At 42.0% G+C, this 23,031-nt stretch overlaps 1 protein-coding gene across 1 annotated transcript in view; it reads right to left on the bottom strand.

The window, feature by feature from the left end:
* The window catches only part of RNF149 (ring finger protein 149), a 28,902-nt gene extending 9,143 nt beyond the window's left edge, over positions 1–19,759 (bottom strand). Inside the window, exons 1-5 of the mRNA XM_070236074.1 lie at positions 18,953–19,759; positions 9,187–9,437; positions 8,214–8,282; positions 4,424–4,506; positions 1,994–2,090 (exon numbers count right to left, since the gene is read on the bottom strand). Coding sequence (XP_070092175.1) covers positions 1,994–2,090; positions 4,424–4,506; positions 8,214–8,282; positions 9,187–9,437; positions 18,953–19,409 — 957 coding nt within the window. The 5' untranslated portion in view covers positions 19,410–19,759. The remainder of the gene's footprint in view (positions 1–1,993; positions 2,091–4,423; positions 4,507–8,213; positions 8,283–9,186; positions 9,438–18,952) is intronic.
* Between the last annotated feature and the right edge of the window lie 3,272 nt (positions 19,760–23,031).

The following is a 23,031-nucleotide window of genomic DNA, read 5'->3' as shown; positions in this document are numbered from 1 at the left end:
TATGTGAGGCTGGCACATCAAAGTGGTTACAACCGCAAACCAAGGACCACCCCTGAAGTCTGTGTGGAGGATGCTACCAGGTCTCTCATTGCGTCATTTTCTTGCAAGTGAGTGTGTCATAACAATGCATAAAATCCAACGCAGGAGGGGTCAAGGGTCTAAAGAAAATGGCATAGTTGTCAAAAGAGGAAAAAAAGAATTAAAGGCAAGACAAGTTCATTTCTTAGTTTGACTTAAAGTTACTGTAGGCTTCTGTTCTTCAAAAAAGAAAGTAAGCTTTCTGGGAACACATAATCTAGCTTTCTGAAATTAACATTCTAAGAAAACAATTCAACTTTATGTAAAATGAAGAATCTTGCTTTTTAATATATGAAATGTTTATGTAGATATATTTCCAAAAACAAAACTCATAAGGATTAAAGTCTCAACGCTAAGGTCAGTGAAGTTCCTTAGATATGAATTTCTAGAAATGAAAAGCAAGTTTAAAATTACTGACTAATGAAGAAAATAACTTAAAATGAGCTTCAGAGTGTATCTAAGGAAAGAAAACTCTGCCAAGAAGACACCTGTCAAGCTCCTGTACCTATTGTTCAAAATGCTGTTCCAGGAAGGGGATCAGCCGAGCTCACGAGAAGGCATGTTACGCCATGCTAAAGTGAGCCATCATCATTAAAAACTATGAATAAACGAACGTTAGAAATTCTAGAGGGAAGACAAACTTTCTAGACATCAAAGCGGAAGTTTTCAGGCAGTCAGTCCTTGAACACTGACCTTCCCCCTTTCTGTGTACCTATGGTGAGGGCATTCTGGAACTCACACTGGGAAAACCTAAGTCATAGGAAAATCCAGTGGCTATGAAGGCAGCGGTCTCTCAACCATCCTCATGAGCTTGAAGCTGAGGGGCACCCGAAGCAGACCCGCCGCTCGGAGGGCTGTGACAGCTTTAAGTCACAGGAAATGATTTATTATCACAAAAAACCTCTTTGTAGTTTCCAACTCTATAATAAATGCTACAGAAAATTCTAAAAATATGTTTAGCAACAAGAAAAATATATTTGATATTTAAATTACTTCTTTCAAAGATCTTTACTTCAAAACTATTTAATATTTAATCAAGAATATTTTGACATATTAATAGATTATATGAAGACTCTAAAAACAACGTAAACTTAATCTAGAAAAATCTGTTTTTGCCTCCCTACGCCCTCCACTTTTGGGTAAGATAGTATTTAAGAGCTTGGACCCTGGAATTTAGCAAAGTTCTATCTGAAAGCTGATTCCCCATTAACTAGCTGTGTGACCTCAGATGAGCTACTTCAGCTTCTCCAAGCTCGAGTTTCTAATTAGCGAAATAGGAGGAGTACTAGCACTGACCTCGGGGGGCGGCTGGATGAAACGCAGTAACGCACACATGGCATTTGGCACACGGCTACCTACAATTACGCCTTCTCCTTCTGCCCCACTACCTCTGTGTTCTGAGGAAGGTCCTACGACCATCTAAGTATCTCAAACTGATGGAGCAAACTCCGCGCAGGACAGGTTTCCCAGCAGTATCTGACTTTGAAACCCAGGAATGGGGAGAACGGGTGTCAAGAAGTGTTGGCTTCAGTTTCCTCACGTGTAAAACGTGCACCTTGAGCCAGAGAAAGTTTGAGGCTCGTTCCATTTCAAACATTTTATAATGCCTGTTTATGCAAAACTGACTAGCATCTATACACTCTGCAGCATAGTATACAAAATATACTGCTCTAAGGTGTTACAGACTCTCTGGGGAAGCAGGGAGCATATGATTCTATAGTCACAGACTCAGTTCATCAGTTTTTTGGAATGTCTTAAGAATTCATTTTTAATAAAGAGGAAACTTTCTTCAGAGAACCACAAGGATATCAGAAGGAGCATTTACTCCATTCCTCTTGCCTCTGGTCAGTAATGAAATCCAGTCACTCAGGAAGAACCGGGGCAGAGATTGAATATAAACAAAAATGCAACAAACCCAATATCCCAGGGCTTTGATGACATCAAGTTTACACATTGGACACGTGCGGTGATCCAAAAGCCATGGGTCAATGCATATTCTATGAAAAATATGCCTAAAAAAATTAAGTATGTGTTAATGTTTTAAAACAAATGTTTATATCTTATAAAGGAAACAACACATTCCACCATCTCATCTTCTCATTACAAGTTAAATGTCAAATCAACATTCTAGTCTACTGACTTAACCCTAGGTAATTATCTATTCTATTTCCCACGTTAAACAGAACCTGACACTTATAAGGAAATTCTCCCTTCACTCCATAAAAACAGCATGGTTTATTTCCGCCTCATGCTAGCTTGTGTTTTTATGTACCTCTGTAAGGTACTTGAAAGCTTTCTGGCATACATGGCATATACGGCACATGTAAATGTAGTGTGAATAAACTAACAGTAATAAACTAACATGAAACTGATACTCCAATGGAAATACAGTAAAATATTAACAAATCATCTCTGGGTTGCAGGCTTAAACAACACATTTTCTGTCTTATGTATTTTTGTTTACTCTACACTTTTCTATAACGAACACCTATCACTTTGAGAATCAAAAAAGGAAAACGGAAAAACCACATATGTATTTTCTTCTTCCACTGATGGGTCTAGCTGGCTAGCTTCTCCTCCTCTGTGGTGAACCTGTTTTCTATATGTGATGAAGATAAGGAGTTACGAACATGGGTACTGGAGCCTGACAGACTGGGCTCCAACACCAGCCGTGCAACTGCACATCGTGACTTTGACCCGGCTCTCTAACCTTGTTGCACCGACACCACAGGCTGTTCTGAGGAGGACACGTGTAAGGTCCCACACAGTGCTGGGGACAGTAAATACTTAGAGGACAGGTGTAACGTCCCACACAGTGCTGGGGACAGTAAATACTTAGTCATTGTTCGTTATTACTGATGTTGTCTGAAGACCATCTCTTCAAACAGAAATCTGCTTAGTGCAGTTAAAAATAACATAATTACATAACGTAGTCTAGTCCAGCTTGTCTTTTGACCTTTCCACCCTCAAACTGAAACTGACTGATCCACAGGAATAACTGTCACAAAAACACAAAAGAAACATGTTGACTTTATTGGGAAATCTGTTAAATTAAGCACGGAGAAAATGGGGGCAAAAAATAAAATCTCAAGGGGACCAGGAAATGTGCAGAGGTAACACGTCTGCTTATGAAGGTCAAGTACAAAACCCGGCTCGGCCGTCAGGATACACCTGGTGCCAGGAAAGGAAACAGCGTCAGGCTGCTCATCTGTGCAGCATCCTAAATCAGAAAGACTTGCCCTGAACTGGCCTACAGTAAAAATTCTTTTCTATTTTAACAATTTTCTACAGGACACGATCAGCTCATACTGCCCCCAATTCACTGAGTACCCACCACACCAACCCACATAAATGCCTGTAGATCTAAGTTAGCTATCTTTATTCAGAAAAATTTATTTTATTTGATACTCATTCCTCCACAGAATTACTGAGAACTTAATCTACTATAAACTACTGGTATATGTACAAAAGTACTTTGCAAACATAAAGCAAAACATAATTATATATTAACTTGCGACCTGCTTCTAATAGGTGGGAAATATAATTAAAACCAATCAGACTTCAAACATAATTTCTGTATACCTTTCTGCTAACAAAGCAATTCTTTTAAAAAGTTATTAAAGTATCCCATTAAAAAGGAAACATAATTTCCTCTTGCTTAAAAAAAAGAAAAAAGCCCCTGGCATACCCAGAGTAAAGGGAGGAATATTTATTTTACCCAACTCTAAAAATAACCCAAACCCAGGGTACAAATAATACTAACCACTGCCCTCCCCAACCCACTTTCTGCTGGTTGTTTCTGGCCTCTCCCAGGGTCTTTCCACCAGTCATACTTCTGTTTCCTTTTTCCCAACACAGCACACTTTCTTTTTTTGGTGAGGAAGATTGGCCCTGAGCTAACATTTGTGCCAATCTTCCTCTATTTTATATGTGGGATGCTGCCACAGCAAGGCTGACAAGTGCTATGTGGGTCTGCGCCTGGGATCCAAACATGCAAACTTAACCACGACACCACTGGGCCGGCCCCCATAGCACACTGTTTGCATCACTAAATGTATAATGGAATTCCCAATGAAGCCTTGCTTAGACTAAAAGCCAATCTATGAGAAAGGTATGTAATGGGTCTTAATGGTCACCTAAAGTCTCCTAAGCAAAGCAATTTTAAAGTAAACCAATACAGGAGGAGCCTTGAAGACTGGAAGCTTCTTTTCTAAAAGATGAGATGATCGCAAGATCATCACATGACAGCAAGACCTTCAAATCATGAAAGACACGTAACTCTGTTGTCAGAAACCTGAAACCTGTCCAGTAATTTTCACCATCTCAGGAGGTAAAAAGAACATACTTGCATGGCAGGATTCTGATAACATCCTTTACTTTAAAATTTTCAATACACACTGCACAATTTTCAGCATCAACATCGATTCCCTGCAAAGAGAAGAGGAAACAGTTTACTACATCCTTGGTAAATAGTATATCCTTGCTAAAACTCACAGCAACCTGGTAAAACAATGATGAATACTATTGGCATAACTTGTATTAAACACAGATTATCTCTACTCAGTATTTACTTTTAACCACTATCAAAAGATTCCTTAGAGAATTTGGCTGAAAAGGAAAAAAATTCATTGTCTATCAAATCAGACATGAAGAGTGTTTAAAGACTAGGCTACTGTTCATTTTTTTTTTTTGTTTGTTTGTTTTTTTTTTGGAGGAAGATTAGCCCTCAGCTAACTACTGCCAGTCCTCCTCTTTTTGCTGAGGAAGCCTGGCTCTGAGCTACCATCCGTGCCCATCTTCCTCTAGTTTATACGTGGGACGGCTACCACAGCATGGCTGCCAAGCAGTGCCATGTCCGCACCCGGGATCCGAACCAGCGAACCCCGGGCCACCGAGAAGTGGAACGTGCGAACTTAACCGCTGCACCACCGGGCCAGCCCCTACTGTTCATTTTTTTTAAGTGTTCATATTTAAGGCCTGTAGAAATGCAAATAAATGCTTTACTAAAATAATTACTTTTCAAATATAAAACTTATAAAAAGCATGACTATCCAATTAGCTACTTATTTTCTGGAATCATTAAAAACAAAAGTACTTTCATTAGAATCTGCTAAAGAACAGAGTTACCACTCACAAATGAGAAAATGCAAATAGTTAAATATCTCAAAATATTCACCTCTCTAGTGATAAAAGAACTAAAAATAAAAATACTGGTTTTTATCTATCAAATTAACAAAGGTAAAAAGAAACAAAAATTGCTGAGGAGGAAGCAGGCTTGTGACAAAATTTCCACTTCTAAGAATCTATGGGTCACAGACCTTTTTGGTAGTCAGTCACCCTGCCTTCCCTGGGTCCCCCCGGATCTCTCCACCTGGCCTCATTCCATCACCCAGAGCAGGTGGGCCAGAGCAGTTTTGTGACCCAAGACAGGACAACGAGACTCCCAGGATTTGGGGATGGGGATTTGGGAACTACCAATCAGTGTGTGCGTGTGGCTGCAACTCGAGCAAGTTAATTTTGTGGAACATGGCTATACTGTCCTTATGCACTTATTTTAAAACATATTTAGCCATGTGCATCACTTGCTAACAAGAAGTAAAAATTGATTTTATATGTAGATACTGTTATCAGATTGTATTAAAATTAATTTTGCAACACTTAAAATTATATGTTGCAACTAAAGTGAACATTATGACTTATTTATCAAGAGCCATACAAGAATGATGAAATAATTTTTAAAGTTTGTAATGGTTTGAAGTTTATGCATTACTGTGAATGAGTCCACAAGAGAAAAAAAAATTAGAAAACAAACACCAGTCTCTAGAACTGGACAAAACGTAGATTTAAGAAAACACATTTTTCTGCAGAAGTTTAAAATGTAAAATTTTCAGAAAATCCATGTATATACCTCAGGGACCATTTATGGCTGTTTTTTCTAACCATTATTGTGACAACTTTCAAAAAACAGTCTGTGGAAGCATATTTTCAAGAATGTTCCATCCAGGAAGAGAATAATATCAACTTGCTTATGTTCTCAAAGACCCAATTCAGTAAATTAAACATATGAATCTATGTCTTCTCATAGTTACGGACTGAGATTTCCTGCTACTGGAGAGAAGGCATGTCCCAGAGGAGCATGAGAGCACACGCCTGTCCAGTCACGGTCTGCCGAGCGCATGTGGAGTTTATCATGGGTGTCCCTGGAGGCCCCCAGGACCCTCAGTGGGTGGTAAACCAGATGTCAGTCTTACTTAACACTTGAGATGGCAATTTTTTTTCACTTTTTCTGTTCCACATGAAAAGAAGCCAGTACCTTCCACAAACTATTAAAATTCAACTGGTACTACAAGGTAAAAGGCATTAGGGAAGTAATGGCAGCCAACAGCACAATTCCAAGAGTATCTTAATATTAAAGATATCACATAAACCATCAATATCAGATTCCAAAGTTTTAAAGTCAAAGGTCTGTAATCTAAATAGTGTTTTGTTTTAATCTTTTAAGTGGGTCAGAGGAAGGGATATATACCATAAGTGCAGCTATTCCTTTTTTTTTTGGAAAGTGGAGTGGTGACTAGAGGGTGTAAGAGATTAAGTTTCAACAACTTAGTGAGATAAAATGAAAATTGAAACAACTGAACCAACCCATGACTCTGTCAACAGTTATCAACATTTCACAGCACAGAAAATGGACTATTAAGAGAATCAACACCACTGCCTTAGACTGTTTTCCTTCTAAGGAATCTATCCTCTAAGAATCTGAGGTTCTAGATTTAGGGTTTATCCTATTCCAAAAATGCTTTAAAACTCTGGTATGATTTTGGCTTTTTAAGTCTCAAGCTGGCCATGCCAAAATGTTTCTTTTTTTAAAAAGTAGTTTTTATTTTTTGCTGAGGAAGATTCACCCTGAGCTAACATCTGTTGCCAATCTTCCTCTTTTTGCTTGAGAAAGACTGTTGCTGAGCTAACGTCTGTGCCAGTCTTCCTCTATTGTGTATGTGGGTCGCTGCCGCAGCATGGCCACCGACGAGTGGGGTAGGTCCTCACCCAGGAACCAAACCTGGGCTGCCGAAGCAGAGTGCACCAAACTTAACCAATAGTCCATGGGGCCAGCCCCAAAAAAGTAGTTTTAAAAACACCTTTTTTCAGGGCCGGCCTGGTGGCGCAGTGGTTCAGTTCATGTGCTCTGCTCTGGCGGCCCAGGGTTCGCAGGTTTGGATCCTGGTGAGGGCCTAGCACTGCGTGTCAAGTCACGCAGTAGTGGTGTCCCACATAAAACAGAGCAAGATGGGCACAGATGTTAGCTCAGGGCCAGTCTTCCTCAGGCAAAAAGAGGAGGACTGGCAACAGATGTTGGCTCAGGGCTAATCTTCCACACACACACACTCACAACATTTTTTCTCCACAAATCTCAATATTTTCTCCCTGTAATTAAGGAAATCAGAGAGAATGGACACACAGTCTCAGATTTAACAGAGATGAATTTAAAGTATCAAGGGTCTACGGTATAGACTTTAACTTTAAAATCACCTGTATCTGACCAACAGGTAGAACTTCCTTCGATGATGGACATGACAGAGCCATCCAGTATGGGAGCAACTGGCCAATGTGGCCATCTGAGCATTTGAAATACAGCTAGGGTGACTGAGGAACTGAATTTTAAGTTTAATTCATTTAAATTCAAATAGCCATATGTGGTTAGTGGCTACCTGTCCGACAGCATAGGTCTAGAAGGCTCTTTGAATATACTGTCATCTGCTGTATAATGACCTTTCGGTCAACTATGGACCACACATGTGATGGTGGTCCCATAAGATTAATACTATATAGCCTAGGTGTGTAGTAGGCTATATACCACCTAGGTTTGTATAAGGACAGTCTATCATGTTCACACGACAAAACTGCTTAATGACACATTTCTCAGAACGTACCTCCGTCATTAAGCAGTGACCGTATAACAGAATATTTCTGCCAACTCTTCTTTAAAATGAACACATATATGAAAGTTAGAACTAGCCCAAACACCATATGTTTGATACTGTGAATTCAGCAGACTGGAAAGTATTACTTAGACATATAAACAGATAAGTAGTTTAAACAAAAAAAGAAAAGGAAAAAACACCCCACAAGAATATTACCTTTTCTCCATGTTTCACAGTATGAAGAGGAAGCTGGCCAATAACTTTCTTAGTTTCTTTTCTATGGCTCTTAGGTAGGAAAAATATTACTATTATTATTGAAAATTTTAAGTGACTATTTTTAAAAATTCACATATTATAACAAGCTTACAGAAATTTTTAAAATTTCATTTAAAAAGCAAAGTTAAATGGCTATTATGAAAAGAACTTTAAAAACATGACCATTTAAGTCTTAATGTATAGGATAGTCACATGTAACTTAAGAGCTTAAGAGTACCTATTTTCAATTCTTGATTCAGCATCTGAAGAAGAAACCAATTCTTAAGTCCAAATATTGGCAGGAAAGTAGTAAGCTGAGGACGAGGGTACCACACACTCGTCTACTAACATCCCTGAAAGGAAGGAGGCTTCCTGGTTGTCGGGTGGAAGACAATCCAGACAGGACCGTGCACTGCCCACAGAGGCAGGAAGGGCTACTTTTCAAGACCACGGAGCCAAGTGTGAAATTCAAGAAGCCTGCCCTTGGAAGCCTCTGGCCCCTCACCTGCCCTCCTCTTGGCCGTCACTGAGACAGTGCCTGTCTGCACATGGACGGCCGTCAAAGTTGCTCCACAGCGGAGCCTTCAGGCCCGGGGCTCTTTGTAAACACAGAATCAGTTCCCTCTACCTCATGCCTTTTTGTTATTCCTTTATGTCTGGAAAAGGACAAAAGGGTATTTGCAGGAGCAAAACGTGCAAAATGCGATTTAAGGGTATCTAATTTCCCACAGAACAGAAAACTTAATATATTCTAATTTAAAAGTTATTTTCAAAAAAATCATAATACTATTTAAATATTACGAGTAAAAATGAAATTAAGCGTATGGTCCAAGAAAAAACTACGGTCTAATATAACTTCAAGCGATACATATATGGGAAATATTTATAAACTATCCTTTAAAAAGCAAAGTTAAAAAGAGTTATCTACAATTACCTGACTTCCAAACTGTGAGCTCGTATAGAGGAAACGCTGTATGTAGTAAAATATTAGCCAGGCTAATGAGATAATCATCATGGTGATGAAGGCAATGGCCACAAACACCACGGACTGGCCACCGATGAACTCCTGCACGTGACGGGTGCCAACCCCTATGGTCATCTTGACTGGAATTCCTTTTTGCACCAGATCCAATATTTCTCTTCCTTTTGGGTAGCTAACCATAATGACCACTATATTTCCTGTTCCTGTAGGAAAGAACAAAGAAATCAATATAAAGAACACAAAATACAATACAGAGAAATAAGATACTCATTTCATAGCAGAAATGAGTACTATGTCCTGTCTATGCACACATCCGAAAACTTTGATAAAATGGGTAATTTTCAAAGAAAATGTAAATTACCAAAACTGGTCCCCAAAGAGAAAACAGACTGATTACATTAGAAGTAGAATAAATCAGCCCAGCACTGATGGCCTAGTGGTTAAAGTTCAGCACACTCTGCTTTGGCGGCCCAAGTTCATTCAGTTCCCAGGTGCAGAACCACACCACTCATCTGTCAGTGGCCATGCTGTGGTGGAGGCTCACACAGACGAACTAGAAGGACTTACAACAGAACATACAACTATGTACTGGGGCTTTGGGGAGGAAAGAAAAAAAAGAGGAAGATTGGCAATAGATGTTAGCTCAGAGCGAATCTTTCCCAGAAGGAAAAAAACAAAGTAGTAGAATAAATCACTGAGAACTTATTCCCCCACCAAAGCAAGAGTCCCATTCAGTTTCATAGGTGAATTCTACCAACAAACCTTTAAGGAACAAGTAATACCAATGACACTTAAATTGTTCCATAGATTAAAAAAATAAGTTTTAAAATTATTTGTAAGATAATAAAACCAAACATGGTAATTAAAAACAAACCAAAGAACCATACAGACCAATTTCACTTATGAACATTAATACATAATGCCTAAAGCATGCCCATTAAACTCAGAGAGGCCATCTGAGAATTTCTACTATGATCGCTATTATTTAATGTTGGTCTGAATGCACGAGCAGACAAAAGACAAAAAAATAAGAGAAATAGAAAAGAAGGGGTAATCAATTTTACACAAATCTACCTATAAATTAATGCATAAAGTATCAATAAGATTTTTAAAACCTTAAAAATGCCACTTCTAAAGTTCAGTTAAGGGAAAAATAATCGAAAATGATCAGGAAAACTTTTTAAACATTAAAACCTGGACTATAAAGTAATTACAACAGTGTGATAATAACATACGAAGATGACCAGAATAATGGGACAGGATAAAAAGTCCAGAAACTAGACCCCAAGACATAAGAGAACTTAGTACAGTCATGTGCCACATAACAACGTGTTGGTCAATGGCAGTCCGCATAGACAACAGCAGTCCCAAGAGATTGGTACCCTACAGCCAAGGTGTGCAGTGGGCTGTACCATCTACGTTTGTGTAAGGACACTCTATGATGTTCACAAGACCAAATCACCTAATGACTCATTTCTCAGCACATATCCCTGCTGTTAAACAACGCATGACTATAAATCATACAAATGGACTTTCAAATCAGTGGGGTAAAATGGATTACTAAAAAAATAGTGTGGGGGCAACTAGCCAGCATCTGAGGAAAAAGAAGCTGCATCCCTTTCTCACAACTTATGCCAAATTAATTCCAACCAAATACAAAATTTAAATATTTAAAAAAGAGTAAACATAAAAGAGCCAGAAGAAACACAAAAATTAAAATTAGAGAAAAACTTTTCCAAGTATTGGAGGTTCTCAGAGGTTCTAAAAAAAAAGAGGATTGGACCAACTATATAAAAACAAAATTTTCTGCACTGACTAAAGGAGAGGAAAATCAAGGAATCCAGATCTACAGAGCAAGTGGCCAACTGGGGAAAATTACATGTAACATAACAAAGACAAAAAAAAATTTCCTATAAGAAAAAGAGCAAAAGAAAAACAAAGGAAATGAAATCAGTCTGCAGAAAAGAAAATAAGTTTTTAAAAAATAGCATCGTTAGCGAGATATAATTCACATGCCATACAATCCACCTTTTGTAAAATGAATAATTCAGTGGATTTTAGTATATTCACTAACACTGTGCACCCATCATCACTATCTAATTCTGTGCCATTTTCATCATCCCCAAAAGAAATCCTGTATGCATTAGTACTTTCCAATAGATGGACTTTCCAACAGATGGATTTTAAACATACGAAAAATCATGGTACAAATGAAAACATCATACCTATAAGATCAGCAAAGATCAAAAAGCTGGATACACTATATCGCAAGAGTGTGCACAAATCTGCACACTGCTGGGGGAGTGAATTATTACAATCTGGTATGGAGGGCAATGGTTATCAAAAAATCTTTAGGGGCTGGCCTGGTGGCGTAGTGGTTAAGTTTGTGTGCTCTGCTTCGGCGCCCCGGAGTTTGCCGGTTTGGATCCTGGGCTTGGACCAAGCACCACTCATCAAGCTGTGCTGTGGTGGGATCCCACAGAGAAGAACCAGAAGGACTTACAACTATATACTGGGGCTTTGGGGAGGGAAAAAAATATTTTTTAAATGCACATGTCTCTTTGACCCAGCAATTCTGTGTCCAAGAACTTAATTGCACAGATATACTTACATATGTACGTGTTGGGTATCTACAAAGATACTTATTGCCAGTATTTTTTCCATTTTTGCCATCACAATCTAAATGTCCATCAATAAGAAAACAGTTATATAAATTACAGTATGTGTACAAGATTGAGGCAGCAGCTGTTAATACTGATTGTACTAAAGATAGGAGAGAAAAAAGCAACATGTAAAGCTGTGGACAAAAGATCTATATGGTCATATCAATAGAGACAACTCTGGAAGGCTACCCTGGGGACTGAGGACCCTGAACATCTCTGGGAGAGGACTTGGGCACAGTAAAAATTCTGTACCGTGTGCATGTATTACTTACTCAAAAACCAACTTTAAAACACATATAAAGAATGTTCCCTAGCTCACACTGAAACCACATTATAACATTATTTTATTGTGTAGAGGATGTTAACCTGTAGCAAATCCACTGTGGCCCTCAGTCATCAGTATTTAGTTACTGAAACACCAGAAGGGCACCCTTCTAAGGTGGCTCCTGTCTGGAAGCTGATCCTATGACCCTGGCCTAAAACTGTCACTTTAGCAAGAGCTGTAGCTGTCTCAAAACTCACATAATCACCATGTAATCCCTGGGGAAATACAATAAGGAGTAAGGCGTTTCCTGCCTTCAGGAAAAGAAACGTCTAGTAGCTCAGAAAGACAGGTACAGAAACAATTATGGTGGTGACACCACTTATAATTTTACGGCACTTTACAAAGTCTTTTTCATAAACCTCCTTTTGTGGAATTTTCATTATCGTTTTACACGAGGGCTCAGAAATCTTAAGAGAGCTACTTGATGTCATACACCACCCGGAAAAGCCAGTGCCAGGGTCTGAAGACCCAGCTCCTTCATAGGAGCCCTGCGCTGCGCCCTTGCTGTGGGGGACACAGGCGTCAAAGCCACACAGGCTAGGTTCAAATGGCACTCTTCTCCGCCGTCTGGGTCTTCTCCGAGATTATTTCTTCAGCTATAAGATGGCGGTGAGAATTTTTCTATTTTAGACTGTTGCTTATTTAATAAGAAAGTGGAGTAACAAAAGAGCAGCAGAAATGAAATGATAATTTTGTCTGGGGTGGGAGGGACCTCTTTCCTTGGGAGTTAATTTGAGCTACATCTTGAACGACAGGAAGCGTTTACCAAAGGAAGGAAGTTTTCTAGGCTATGAAACCATCATAAAAACAAATTTGGGATGGTGACTGGTCCAGTTGGGTTAGTGACTAAAATATATGTAAAGGTATCTTGTCTATTTTACCCCCAATGCCTCACATAGGAGCTGGCACATAGTAAGTATTTAATGAATCCTTGTTGAATAAATGAACGAATGAGTGAGAAGTGGAAGATGAACTGAGATCAGAGAGGTTCTTGAACACCTAAAAATATCTGAAGGGGCTGGCTACTGACACATGATGATTATCAGAAGGATACCCTGAACTGAACACACTTGCAATGTCAATCTGAAATTTTCAACCTAGGAAATTAATCTTAGTTCACTGAGTTAAAAGAAATCATTTAAAAAAAATACTGTGCCTGGCATGAGGGTTAAACTGTTTACTATAGTACTATAATTATAGCAGCAAGATTGCTTCTGGAAACTACTTTAAATTAATAAAACTCAGAATGAAGACTCATTCTATTCTTGTGATTTGCTTTTCTGGGACATTTTTTGGGATGCACTGCAGGCAGGGCAGTTGAATAAAAATGCACGAGCTTGTGGTCACCACGTGTACAACCCCAAACAGTGCCAGGCACCGGTGCTGGGTCTTGCCCTGCCCTTACCTCCTGATGCCCCGTCTCCCTGGGCCAGCCCCAGAGAGCCTTATAGGCACATGAGAGCAAATCACAGTTTATTTCCAAACTAAACAGCTGAATTTCTTCACGGAAGGCACAGACACTCGAAGGGTCAGCAGGGGGTAGAAGAAGCCCTTAGAATTTTTTTCTTCCTTAGGCCTTAACTTTGCTACCAGTCACGTTTGACTAAAGGTCATCTTGGCACCCCTGTCCCTCCCCGAAAGAACCTGCACGCTCACCATTAGAAAGGTAGACCCTTGAAGGTAGTTTATTTTTGTCTTACACTTAGCACAAGATCTTCCCACATAGTACGCGACGATCATAAACCTACTTGTCAAATAATAATAAATATGAAATACGGTATTTTCCAGCAAGCCCAATTATCCACAATATAAAATTATTCTGTGCCAAAAATAAAATTACGTGTACTTCTGTTTCCTTTCAAATTTGTGTTCTCTTACCACCTTGTCGAAAACATAAAAACGTAAAAACACATATTGGTCAACAGCTTCAAAACTCTGATGGGTTCCATTTGAGTCTAGAGTACCAGTACTCCTCCCAGGGAAACTAAAGTACTATTTCAACATTCTCTTGAAGTAGATCAGAACTACTGAAATACTAAAAGTACTGGATTAGATTTCTGTTCTGGAAACTAATTCAGGCAGCAAGAAACACACTTTAAAGTTCCAGTTAAAATAATCCCACGAACTGTAAGGCTTTCTTTTTTCTAATAACTTACTTTCCATACTCTCTCCACCTTTTTTCTCCCAACCTGGAGAATTCCTGGTCAAATCTTGAAGATTCAGCACAAACTCAACCAAAGGCTTTTCAGCACCACCCATCCCCTCCCTTTGCACGCACAATGCCTCTTAGATGTACACCGATCGCAATTCCCTTATAGGTCTCTCTTTCCCTCACTAAACGAGCACTTCCTGCTCTTATTTATTAGTTTTTGTAGCCCAGCATCACGCAGTGATGGCTCATGGAAGAGATTCTGTACGAAAGAAATCAATACGAAAAACTGGCTAATCTTCTGGCATTATTGTTGAAATGACCCAATAAGGAGAATATTATAGACTCATTTGCAGGGGAAATAGTACACCAAATACGAATGTCAATATCTCCAAAATTTGAAGCTATTACACAAAACAGAAACATTTTTATAGGGGGCCGGCCCCGTGGCTGAGTGGTTAAGTTTGTGCGCTCCGCTGCAGTGGCCCAGGGTTTTGCTCGTTCAGATCCTGGGGGTGGACATGGCCCCGCTCATTAGTCCATGCTGAGGCGGTGTCCCACATGCCACAACTAGAAGGACCCACAACTAAAATATACAACTATGTGCCGGGGGGATTTGGGGAGAAAAAGCAGAAAAAAGTTTTAAAAAAAAGAAATGTTTTTATAGTTTGCTAGGGCGCGTGAGGAAATAAGTGCGATTCTCTTCTTGGAATTTTAAATTATGTTTCGGATAATTTGGATTGCTCAAAAATATTTTGTATTTGTTGAATATACTACTCAACAATTTTATTGAGAACTCTTTGCACTTTTCCTAAAAGCATTACTTTATCTCAGGCCTTCAGCCTTTTGCAATGTTATTCCTGCCACCCAGAATGTCCGATAACCCACCCACCCCTACGGCACTCCACACGCACCCAGAGACACCCTGTCCACCAACTTAACTTGTCCTTCAAAACTCAATCTTTCTGGGAACAGTCCTAGTTAATCCCACCCTCTATGAGGCTGTGAGATGCCCTTTCTTCCTAGAGCACCAAAATACATTCTAAATTCAAATCTAAATTTTTAGATCACTTATGAGAGAGTAGCATTAAAGACCATCAAGTATTATTCAATCATAAAAGTCTATTTACCATGCTTTGCAAATAAGAGACACACCTCTCTCTCAAGGTCAGAGGCTTCTTAGGCACCTCCATAATCTCCCTCCACAACTCTGGCCGCTTCCCCAGACACAGCCCTAAGCCCTGCCAGCACTTGGTAAACAACTGTTCACAGAATGAAAGCGCCATTTTAAACGGCCACACCAAGACTTCAGCTCAAGGATCACCCTATTCATTAATCAAGAATAACCACACCAAGGCTAATACCCCATAAAAGCTTTCGTTTCAATGGTTGGCTTGTATCATTTTTACCTCTCTTGGTAAAACTAATTTCTACATAGTCATCTTTGCAGATAATTCCGTCAAGGTCCAAACCGTATCATCTGGAAAGTTCTGTTTATCACCCTCACTAGGCCACAAACTCCTCAAAGGCAGGCAGGCGTGTCTCAGGCATTTCTACCCCTGAGGAGGCACAATATGTGGCCTAGACTGGCTGCTCGATACGTCTGCTAAAGTCAAGGGAACTGACTTTAGGCATCAGGGCAACAGTCCTTACAGCTGTTCTGATAGAATATTATCTTAAAGTCACAATTTATTTTAGAACCACAATAAAATAGTGATTTAAATCCAAAATACTTTGTATTGGATTCCAGTAGAAACAAGCAACAGGTTTAAGAAAATCTGGAGAAATTCTCCTGGAGACTTAGGAAGAAACTATATTGATTTGATTTTACAACCAGCCACCTCTGCCTACTTTGTAGAAGACCAGTGTTACAGAGGAACAGAGACCTACTGAATCCGTGGTTTTTACTGGTTCTAGCCACATTCTGACAAAATGCAAGAAACCTAAGTCTGAGCTGCCTTCAAAGGTTCTGTGTAACATTTCAAATTCAGTTATGTCAAAGGTGCTTCCTCTTCCAACTAAATTCCCTTCATTCCATTCTTAATTCTATTCCATTTTCAAAAAGTCATGATACATTTGAACCCTCAGCCCCAATGAGGCCAGGTTCTGAGAGGGTCATTCTTTTCCATTTCCACAGTCACCACTATAGTATTGGCCCTTGTATTTCTAATTGGACTAGTCCAACACTCTAGGTGGATTCTGTTTACAGCTCTTCCTCTTTTTAATCCATTAGTCACACTGCTACCTAATTAATTTCCCTTTAGTCATGGTTCAAAACATTGGACAGTTTTGTCATCCCCTCTCCCCCCGGACATTTGGCAACATCTGAAGACATTTTGGGTTGTCACAACTGGATGAGCGCTACAGGAATCTAATGGGTAGAGGCCAGGGATGCTGCTAAACGTCTTGTAACGCACAGAACAGCCCCTCCCCCAACAAAGAAAGATCTGGCCACAGACTACCTTGTTTCCTTGGGCGAGTCATTTAAATGCTTTGAGCATCAGTTTCCTTATTTGTAAAATTGGGTTAGAGTGTGTACCTTAGAGGCCTGTCAGGAGAATTATGTGAGCTGCTCGCTGTATGGAGAATACTAAGCACAGGGCCTATGCGCTGGGTACTTTCACACATTTTTAAAAAACTGCTAACTCTGTTACTTTTGTCTTTTTTCTCAAACAGAATTATTCTCACCATAAAAAGGCTAGAATGGACACTGATAAGGGGAACAGAAACTCATGAGAAGAGGATTTAAAATAAACATCAACCAGGTGTTTTTCTGGGTCTGGATAGATGCTATGTCAATAATATAAGCAAGCAAAGTTGCTGAAGCATGAACAAGCGCTACTAGCCTGGAAGGATGTTCATGTCATCATCAAAAAACGCAGTAAACAGACTGAGAAAATTGTAGGCTGACGAGCCCTCCACTGAAAACAAAAGGTCTACCTTAAGATGTTGTAGACTCAGAAGTGATTGCAAGGACCCAGGATCAGAGAATTCTGACACACTAACCTCTTTTCTTTGACAGAACTACTAAAGTTGGGGAGCCCTGTGGACAGAATGTATCTGGAACGTGCCATGTGAAATCTGACAGGACTTTTCATGACAGCCTTGTGGAAACATGGCTTGGGTACAGAGATAATTAGGCAGACCTGTCATCACTGGAATAATTGCACCAAAGGTGGTGCCTTGCCCAATGCCACCACATGGACACCTGCTTCCATTTCCTCTCCAAACCACTTCTTTTCTGTTGCAACTGAGGGATTTCCCCCCTACTGAGGCCAACCCCTCCACAAGTATCCTGGACAGAGTCTTCTTCCCTTATCACAGGCCTGACTCTTTCAGTTACCTCTTCTCTACCGTGGATCTCTACTAGATGCCTCCTACCCAATTTCCAATATGCCTCCCACTGTCCATCCCACCCTCCCCCACCCTACAGTTTCTGCCCATTTCTCAGCACCTCCCAAACCCTCACAGCCAACCTCAAAAGAGCCGTTTTAACAATCTTCACTTCCTCACCTCTCAACTGACTTCCGTTCCTATCACTCTGCTAAACTTGGCCAAATCCAAAGTCACTTTTCTGTCCTCATTTTACTGATAAGGTTCTGAATTTGCACTCAAGAAGCCAAAACAGAATGCAAAACAAAAGTACAAGAAAAAGGATGTCTGACCGGCAGCAGCAGAAACTTTAAAAAGAGATTTTAATCACAGTAACTTGAGAATGAGTCATGATCTTAGAAGGCATAACAGAAGTATGTTCACTTTGCTGTGTACTGGTCGTCCAGCATTTGAAATTCACTTCGGAGCATAATATCTTGCAAAGCAAGACTTTTAAACTATCATTAATGCTTGAAGAAGCAACCTGTTGCCCTGGGGAATACCTGTGCAGAGGAAGGGTCGCCTGGCAAAAAGCAAGACCTTTTCTTGAATGAACACAACTTTAAAAATTTCATCTAAAGCCTCAAGGGATCTGATTGGCAACAGAGCCAGTATTATAACCTAATATTTAGCAAGAGAGAAAACATACTCGAACTTAAATCCAGATTTTCTTACTCAAAGTTTAGAATATTTAGATATGTTTTATGAAAGTGAAGAAACCAGAGTGCCACCCAGCCACCACTTTACGCTGATGAAGGGACAGCCAGACCACGCAGTGCGTAGGCAAAGAGGTTCAATTCCTACCCGACCTGACTTTGGGAAACGCTGAATTTTGGAAAGGGACCCATGATTAGGAATCATGAGACAACTCACCGATGAGAACCACAAGCCTCCTGTGGGTTTCATTTCTTTCGTTCTCCTCATTGCCCTCCTGCAGAGGGCACCTCCCTTCACCTGGACGACCCAAGGCGAAGACCTCATCTCATCTGCTGGCTTGCCTCCCTCCTAATAGCAGCCCGCGGGCACACCGAGCACCTCTAGTCTGCCCTGAGACTTCCTGACGGCTACAGGCCGTCAAAGTAGCGCCCCCGGCCCATCTCGCCGCCCGCCCGCCCGCCCCTGGGGATCAAGGCGGAGGAAGAGAAGGCCACGGGCCACGACCGCGGCGCAGACCCCTGCCACCTGCCCGCGCCCCACGGCTCGGCTCACCCGCGTGGGACATGGGAGCGGTGAGGTTCCCATAGCGCTCCTCGTTGTAGAGTACCACGGCCGAGGCGTTCCTCTGCGCCGCCAACACCACCTTGTCCTTGAAGGTGCAGCCCCCGCGCGCCACCAGGGCGACCCAGGGCGCAGTCCCTCGGCCGCCGGGCGCGGGCACGAGGAAGCTCGTGTCGGGCGCGCAGCCCTCGGGGTCGCGGTCCGCCGCGCGCGGGACGCCCACCAGGCCCTGCGCGCCCTCCTTGGGCGAGCTGTCGCCGAAGCGGCCGCTCTCCGAGACGCTCCACACGGTGCGGTTCGTTTGTGGGTCCACGTACTCGGTGCTCACCACGGCCGAGTACCACTCGAGCGCCCGGCCCCGGGCCCCGCGCGCGCACAGGGTCAGGGCCAGCAGAGCCAGCGCGCCGCGGGCCCCAACGCCGGCCCCGGGCGGCCGCCGCCACGCCATGGCCCCACGGCCGGGCAGACGAGGAGGGGGCCGGGCCGGGAGCCGGGGGACTCCTTGGCCGGAGGGCACGCGCCTGCGAGGCCGCCGAGGAACGCGGAGGAGCGGGCGCCCGCCGCCGAGCCCGGGAAGAGCCAGGCGGGGCGGCGGCGCACGCGCACCTGGCGGCGCAGGGGGTGGGCGGAGCGCAGAGAGGGGCGGGGCGATGGAGGGAGGGACGCCCCGACCCCGCCCCTCCGCCTGCCAGGCGCGGTGGGTGCGGGCGGAGGCCGCAGCGTGCGTCAGCGAGCTTCCCGGCGCCCTCGCCTCGCCGAGCCCGGGGCGACGTGCGGCTACCGCACGCGGGGTCTTGCGCCACGCCGGGCGCCCTTGGGAAGGGGCGAGCTTGTGCAACAGGATTTCTCGCGTGCCCGAGGCCATGGGAAGTGACCCAGAGAAACGGGAAGCTCTCCGCAAGCAGGCCGAGAGGCGTGGGAGCGCGGTTGTCTCAAATCACCCCCCGGATGTTTATGAAGAATTCGCTGTGCAAGGCACATGGCAGGGGCCTTGCTTTTCTGCAACGTTTAAACATACGGCTTAAAAAAACTCAAGGCTACACGCATATTTTCCGGATACGGTTTGTATTCAATTTTGTAATGGAAATTGATTTCTCATTCCTTCCCTCAAGTGTTACACCCACAAGAACCGTTTTTATTAGGCTAGTTTATGTATTATCTGTAGTTTCAAAATAAGTGCATTAAAGTACGTATTTAGATGAGCACTTGTACAGCAATAAGTAAATAGAAAGGGATTTGTTGTTTGGAAATGAATACTGGGTGATAGAGAGTCCATATAAAACTGCTGTGGATTCAAAACCTTAACACTACAGAAAAGAAGTCTAGAGCATTACCTCCTGACGGCCTCGTCTTCCTGCTTTGTACAAGAATCTATAATTGTAGGAAGTAGGTTATTGCCGCTCACACCAGGCGTTTTTGTTGAGCCTTAAATCCTCACACGTTTTTTCTTTGTTATCAGTCTTTCGTGGTCTGCGTTTTACATCTGCACCCCAAAAGGCAGCCTGGCCCACAACCGGTAAGTTTTCTTTGAAGTTGGATCTCGTCTGCCTTTTCCATCGGGAAACTAGTTTTAAAAGGCTGAAAGGGGGGCCGCTCCGTGGCCGAGTGGTTAAGTTCCCGTGCTCTGCTGCGGCGGCCCAGGGTTCGGATTCTGGGCGCCGACATGGCACCACTCGTCAGGCCACGTTGAGGTGGCGTCCCACATCCCACAACTAGAAGGACATGCAACTCAGATATACAACCGTGTACCGGGGGGTTTGGGGAGATAAAGCAGAAAAAGAAAAAAACAAAAAAAAGATTGGCAACAGTTGTTAGCCCAGGTGCCAATCTTTAAAAAAAAAAGGCTGAAAGGATCCCAGGCTTAAGGCCTTCCCCTTGTCCCAGGCCTAGAATAAGGGACAGAAAAGTATGGTCATAACATGTTGGGGCACAGGTCCGAGGACCCCCACATTATGTTCCAGCAAAAGACACACTTGTAGTTGCCACAACACGCTTTTGGGGTTTCATGATGTGTGTTGCAAGTTCATTTCCTTCTTGCCGAAGTGACTGACCTCCTGCTCCGGGCTCTTGTCCTGGCAAACACCAACTTAAATCTTCAAGTTTTAACTCAAAAGCTGTTTCTTCTGTGAAACCTTCCCTGGTTCCTATAGGCAAACTTGGGTGCTCCTGTTTTTTGCGCTGCTTGTGTCTACTATGCTCACGCAATGATGTTGTACCAACAATACTGCCTTCCAAATACAGTTTTTAGACTTCTTATGATGGAGTGAGTTTTGTGAGAGCAAGGATTGGGTCTTGGCTGTTTTCATGAGCCTATCTCAACCAGTACAGCGTCATGCAAGTAATTAATGTTTGTTAAATGAGCAAAATAGCTCTTTTTTACCATTCCAGAGTTAAGGACTCTTATGATTGTTTATAAGCTTGTTGCTCACATTAGTCCAACAGGCTGATAGGAACAACCTTGCAGCTGTTGAGACCTTAGGCCCAGCCCAGTTTCTTGGTTTTTCTTTTTTCATTACCAGCTCAGGCCTCAGCTGGTTCCCCCCGATCTAAAAGCTTCCCCCACCACACTTTGTGTGTCTGTGTTGGAGGGGGTCACTATCTTTTCTTGTAATAGTTTATTATGGAAAATTTCAAATGTTTCCAAAAGTAGAGAGACTAGTATAATGAAGCTGTATGCACTTGTAACTCAGATTCAGCAATGATCAGCTCACGGCTAATTTCATTTCGAGTATACCCCCGGCCACTTCCACTTACCCCAGTGGATTATTTTGAAGGAAATTTCAGACCACATCATATTTTATTTGTAAACAATAAAATATGTATGTAGCTTTGAAAGTAAAAACATAATCAGAATATTATCACAATTTTTTTTAAAGATTTTATTTTTCCTTTTTCTCCCCAAAGCCCCCTGGTACATAGCTGTATATTTTTAGTTGTGGGTCCTTCTAGTTGTGGCATGTGGGACACTGCCTCAGCATGGCCCGATGAGTGGTGCCATGTTGGTGCCCAGGATCTGAACTGGCGAAACCCTGGGCCGCCAAAGTGGAGCGTGCGAACTTAACCACTTGGCCACAGGGCCAGCCCTTATCACAATTTTTTAAAAATTGTCCACAGTTCTTTAATATCATCCAATGTCTAATCAGTGCACAAATTTCCCAATTGTCTCCTGAATATTACTTTACATTTAGTTTGTTTGGATCAAAGGACAAATGTTCACACACTGAATAAAAGAAAATAAAAGTTTCCTTTATTCATAAGTTTTTTCTCTTTTCTACTTCTTTTGAAGAAATTGAATGATTTGTCCTGTATGATTAGCATGTACCTTTGTCCCCTGTACGTCCTGTGAACTGATAGTTAGGACAAGAGGTCTCATCTGACCCAGGTTGGAATTTTGGGCAAGAATCCTTCATAGGTGGTGCGTGTACCTTCGTCTGGAGGCAGATGATGCTGAGTGGTCTTTCTTTTTTGTCATGTTAGTGGCCATTGATGATCATTACCTAAATCTATTATTTCACTAAGGGTTTGCAAAATGGTGATATTTTATCATTCCTTCTTCATTTATTAGCTAGAATACTTCTATAAAAGAGAAACTAGGGGCCAGCCCGGTGGCACAGCAGTTACGTGCACATGTTCCACTTCAGCAAGCCGGGGTTCGCTGGTTCGGATCCCGGGTGCGGACGTGGCACCGCTTGGCAAAAGCCATGCTATGGCAGGCGTCCCACATGTAAAGTATCAGAAGATGGGCACCGATGTTAGCTCAGGGCCAGTCTTCCTCAGCAAAAAGATTGGCAGTAGATGTTAGCTCAGGGCTGACCTTCCTCAAAAAAAAAAAAAAAAGAGAAACTACCCCTCACCAAATAGGGGTTACCCCTAGGTACAATTTGTAAAAAAAGAGCCAGGTTAAATGTTTAATTCTTTTATTTATCAGTTTTTAGAATAATGAATCCCTAACTCCCCCCAAAATAATTCTTTTAAAATTACCATTAGCAATGCATCAGTTTAGCATACTTGTTGAGTTTCAATCCATTGCTGTTATTCTTACTGAAGCTTAAATTCTCCTATCCCTGGCC

The sequence above is a fragment of the Equus caballus genome, chromosome 15 (genome assembly GCF_041296265.1).
Source record: "Equus caballus isolate H_3958 breed thoroughbred chromosome 15, TB-T2T, whole genome shotgun sequence".
Lineage (NCBI taxonomy): Eukaryota > Metazoa > Chordata > Mammalia > Perissodactyla > Equidae > Equus > Equus caballus.
This window is presented reverse-complemented; position numbering and strand designations above follow the sequence as displayed.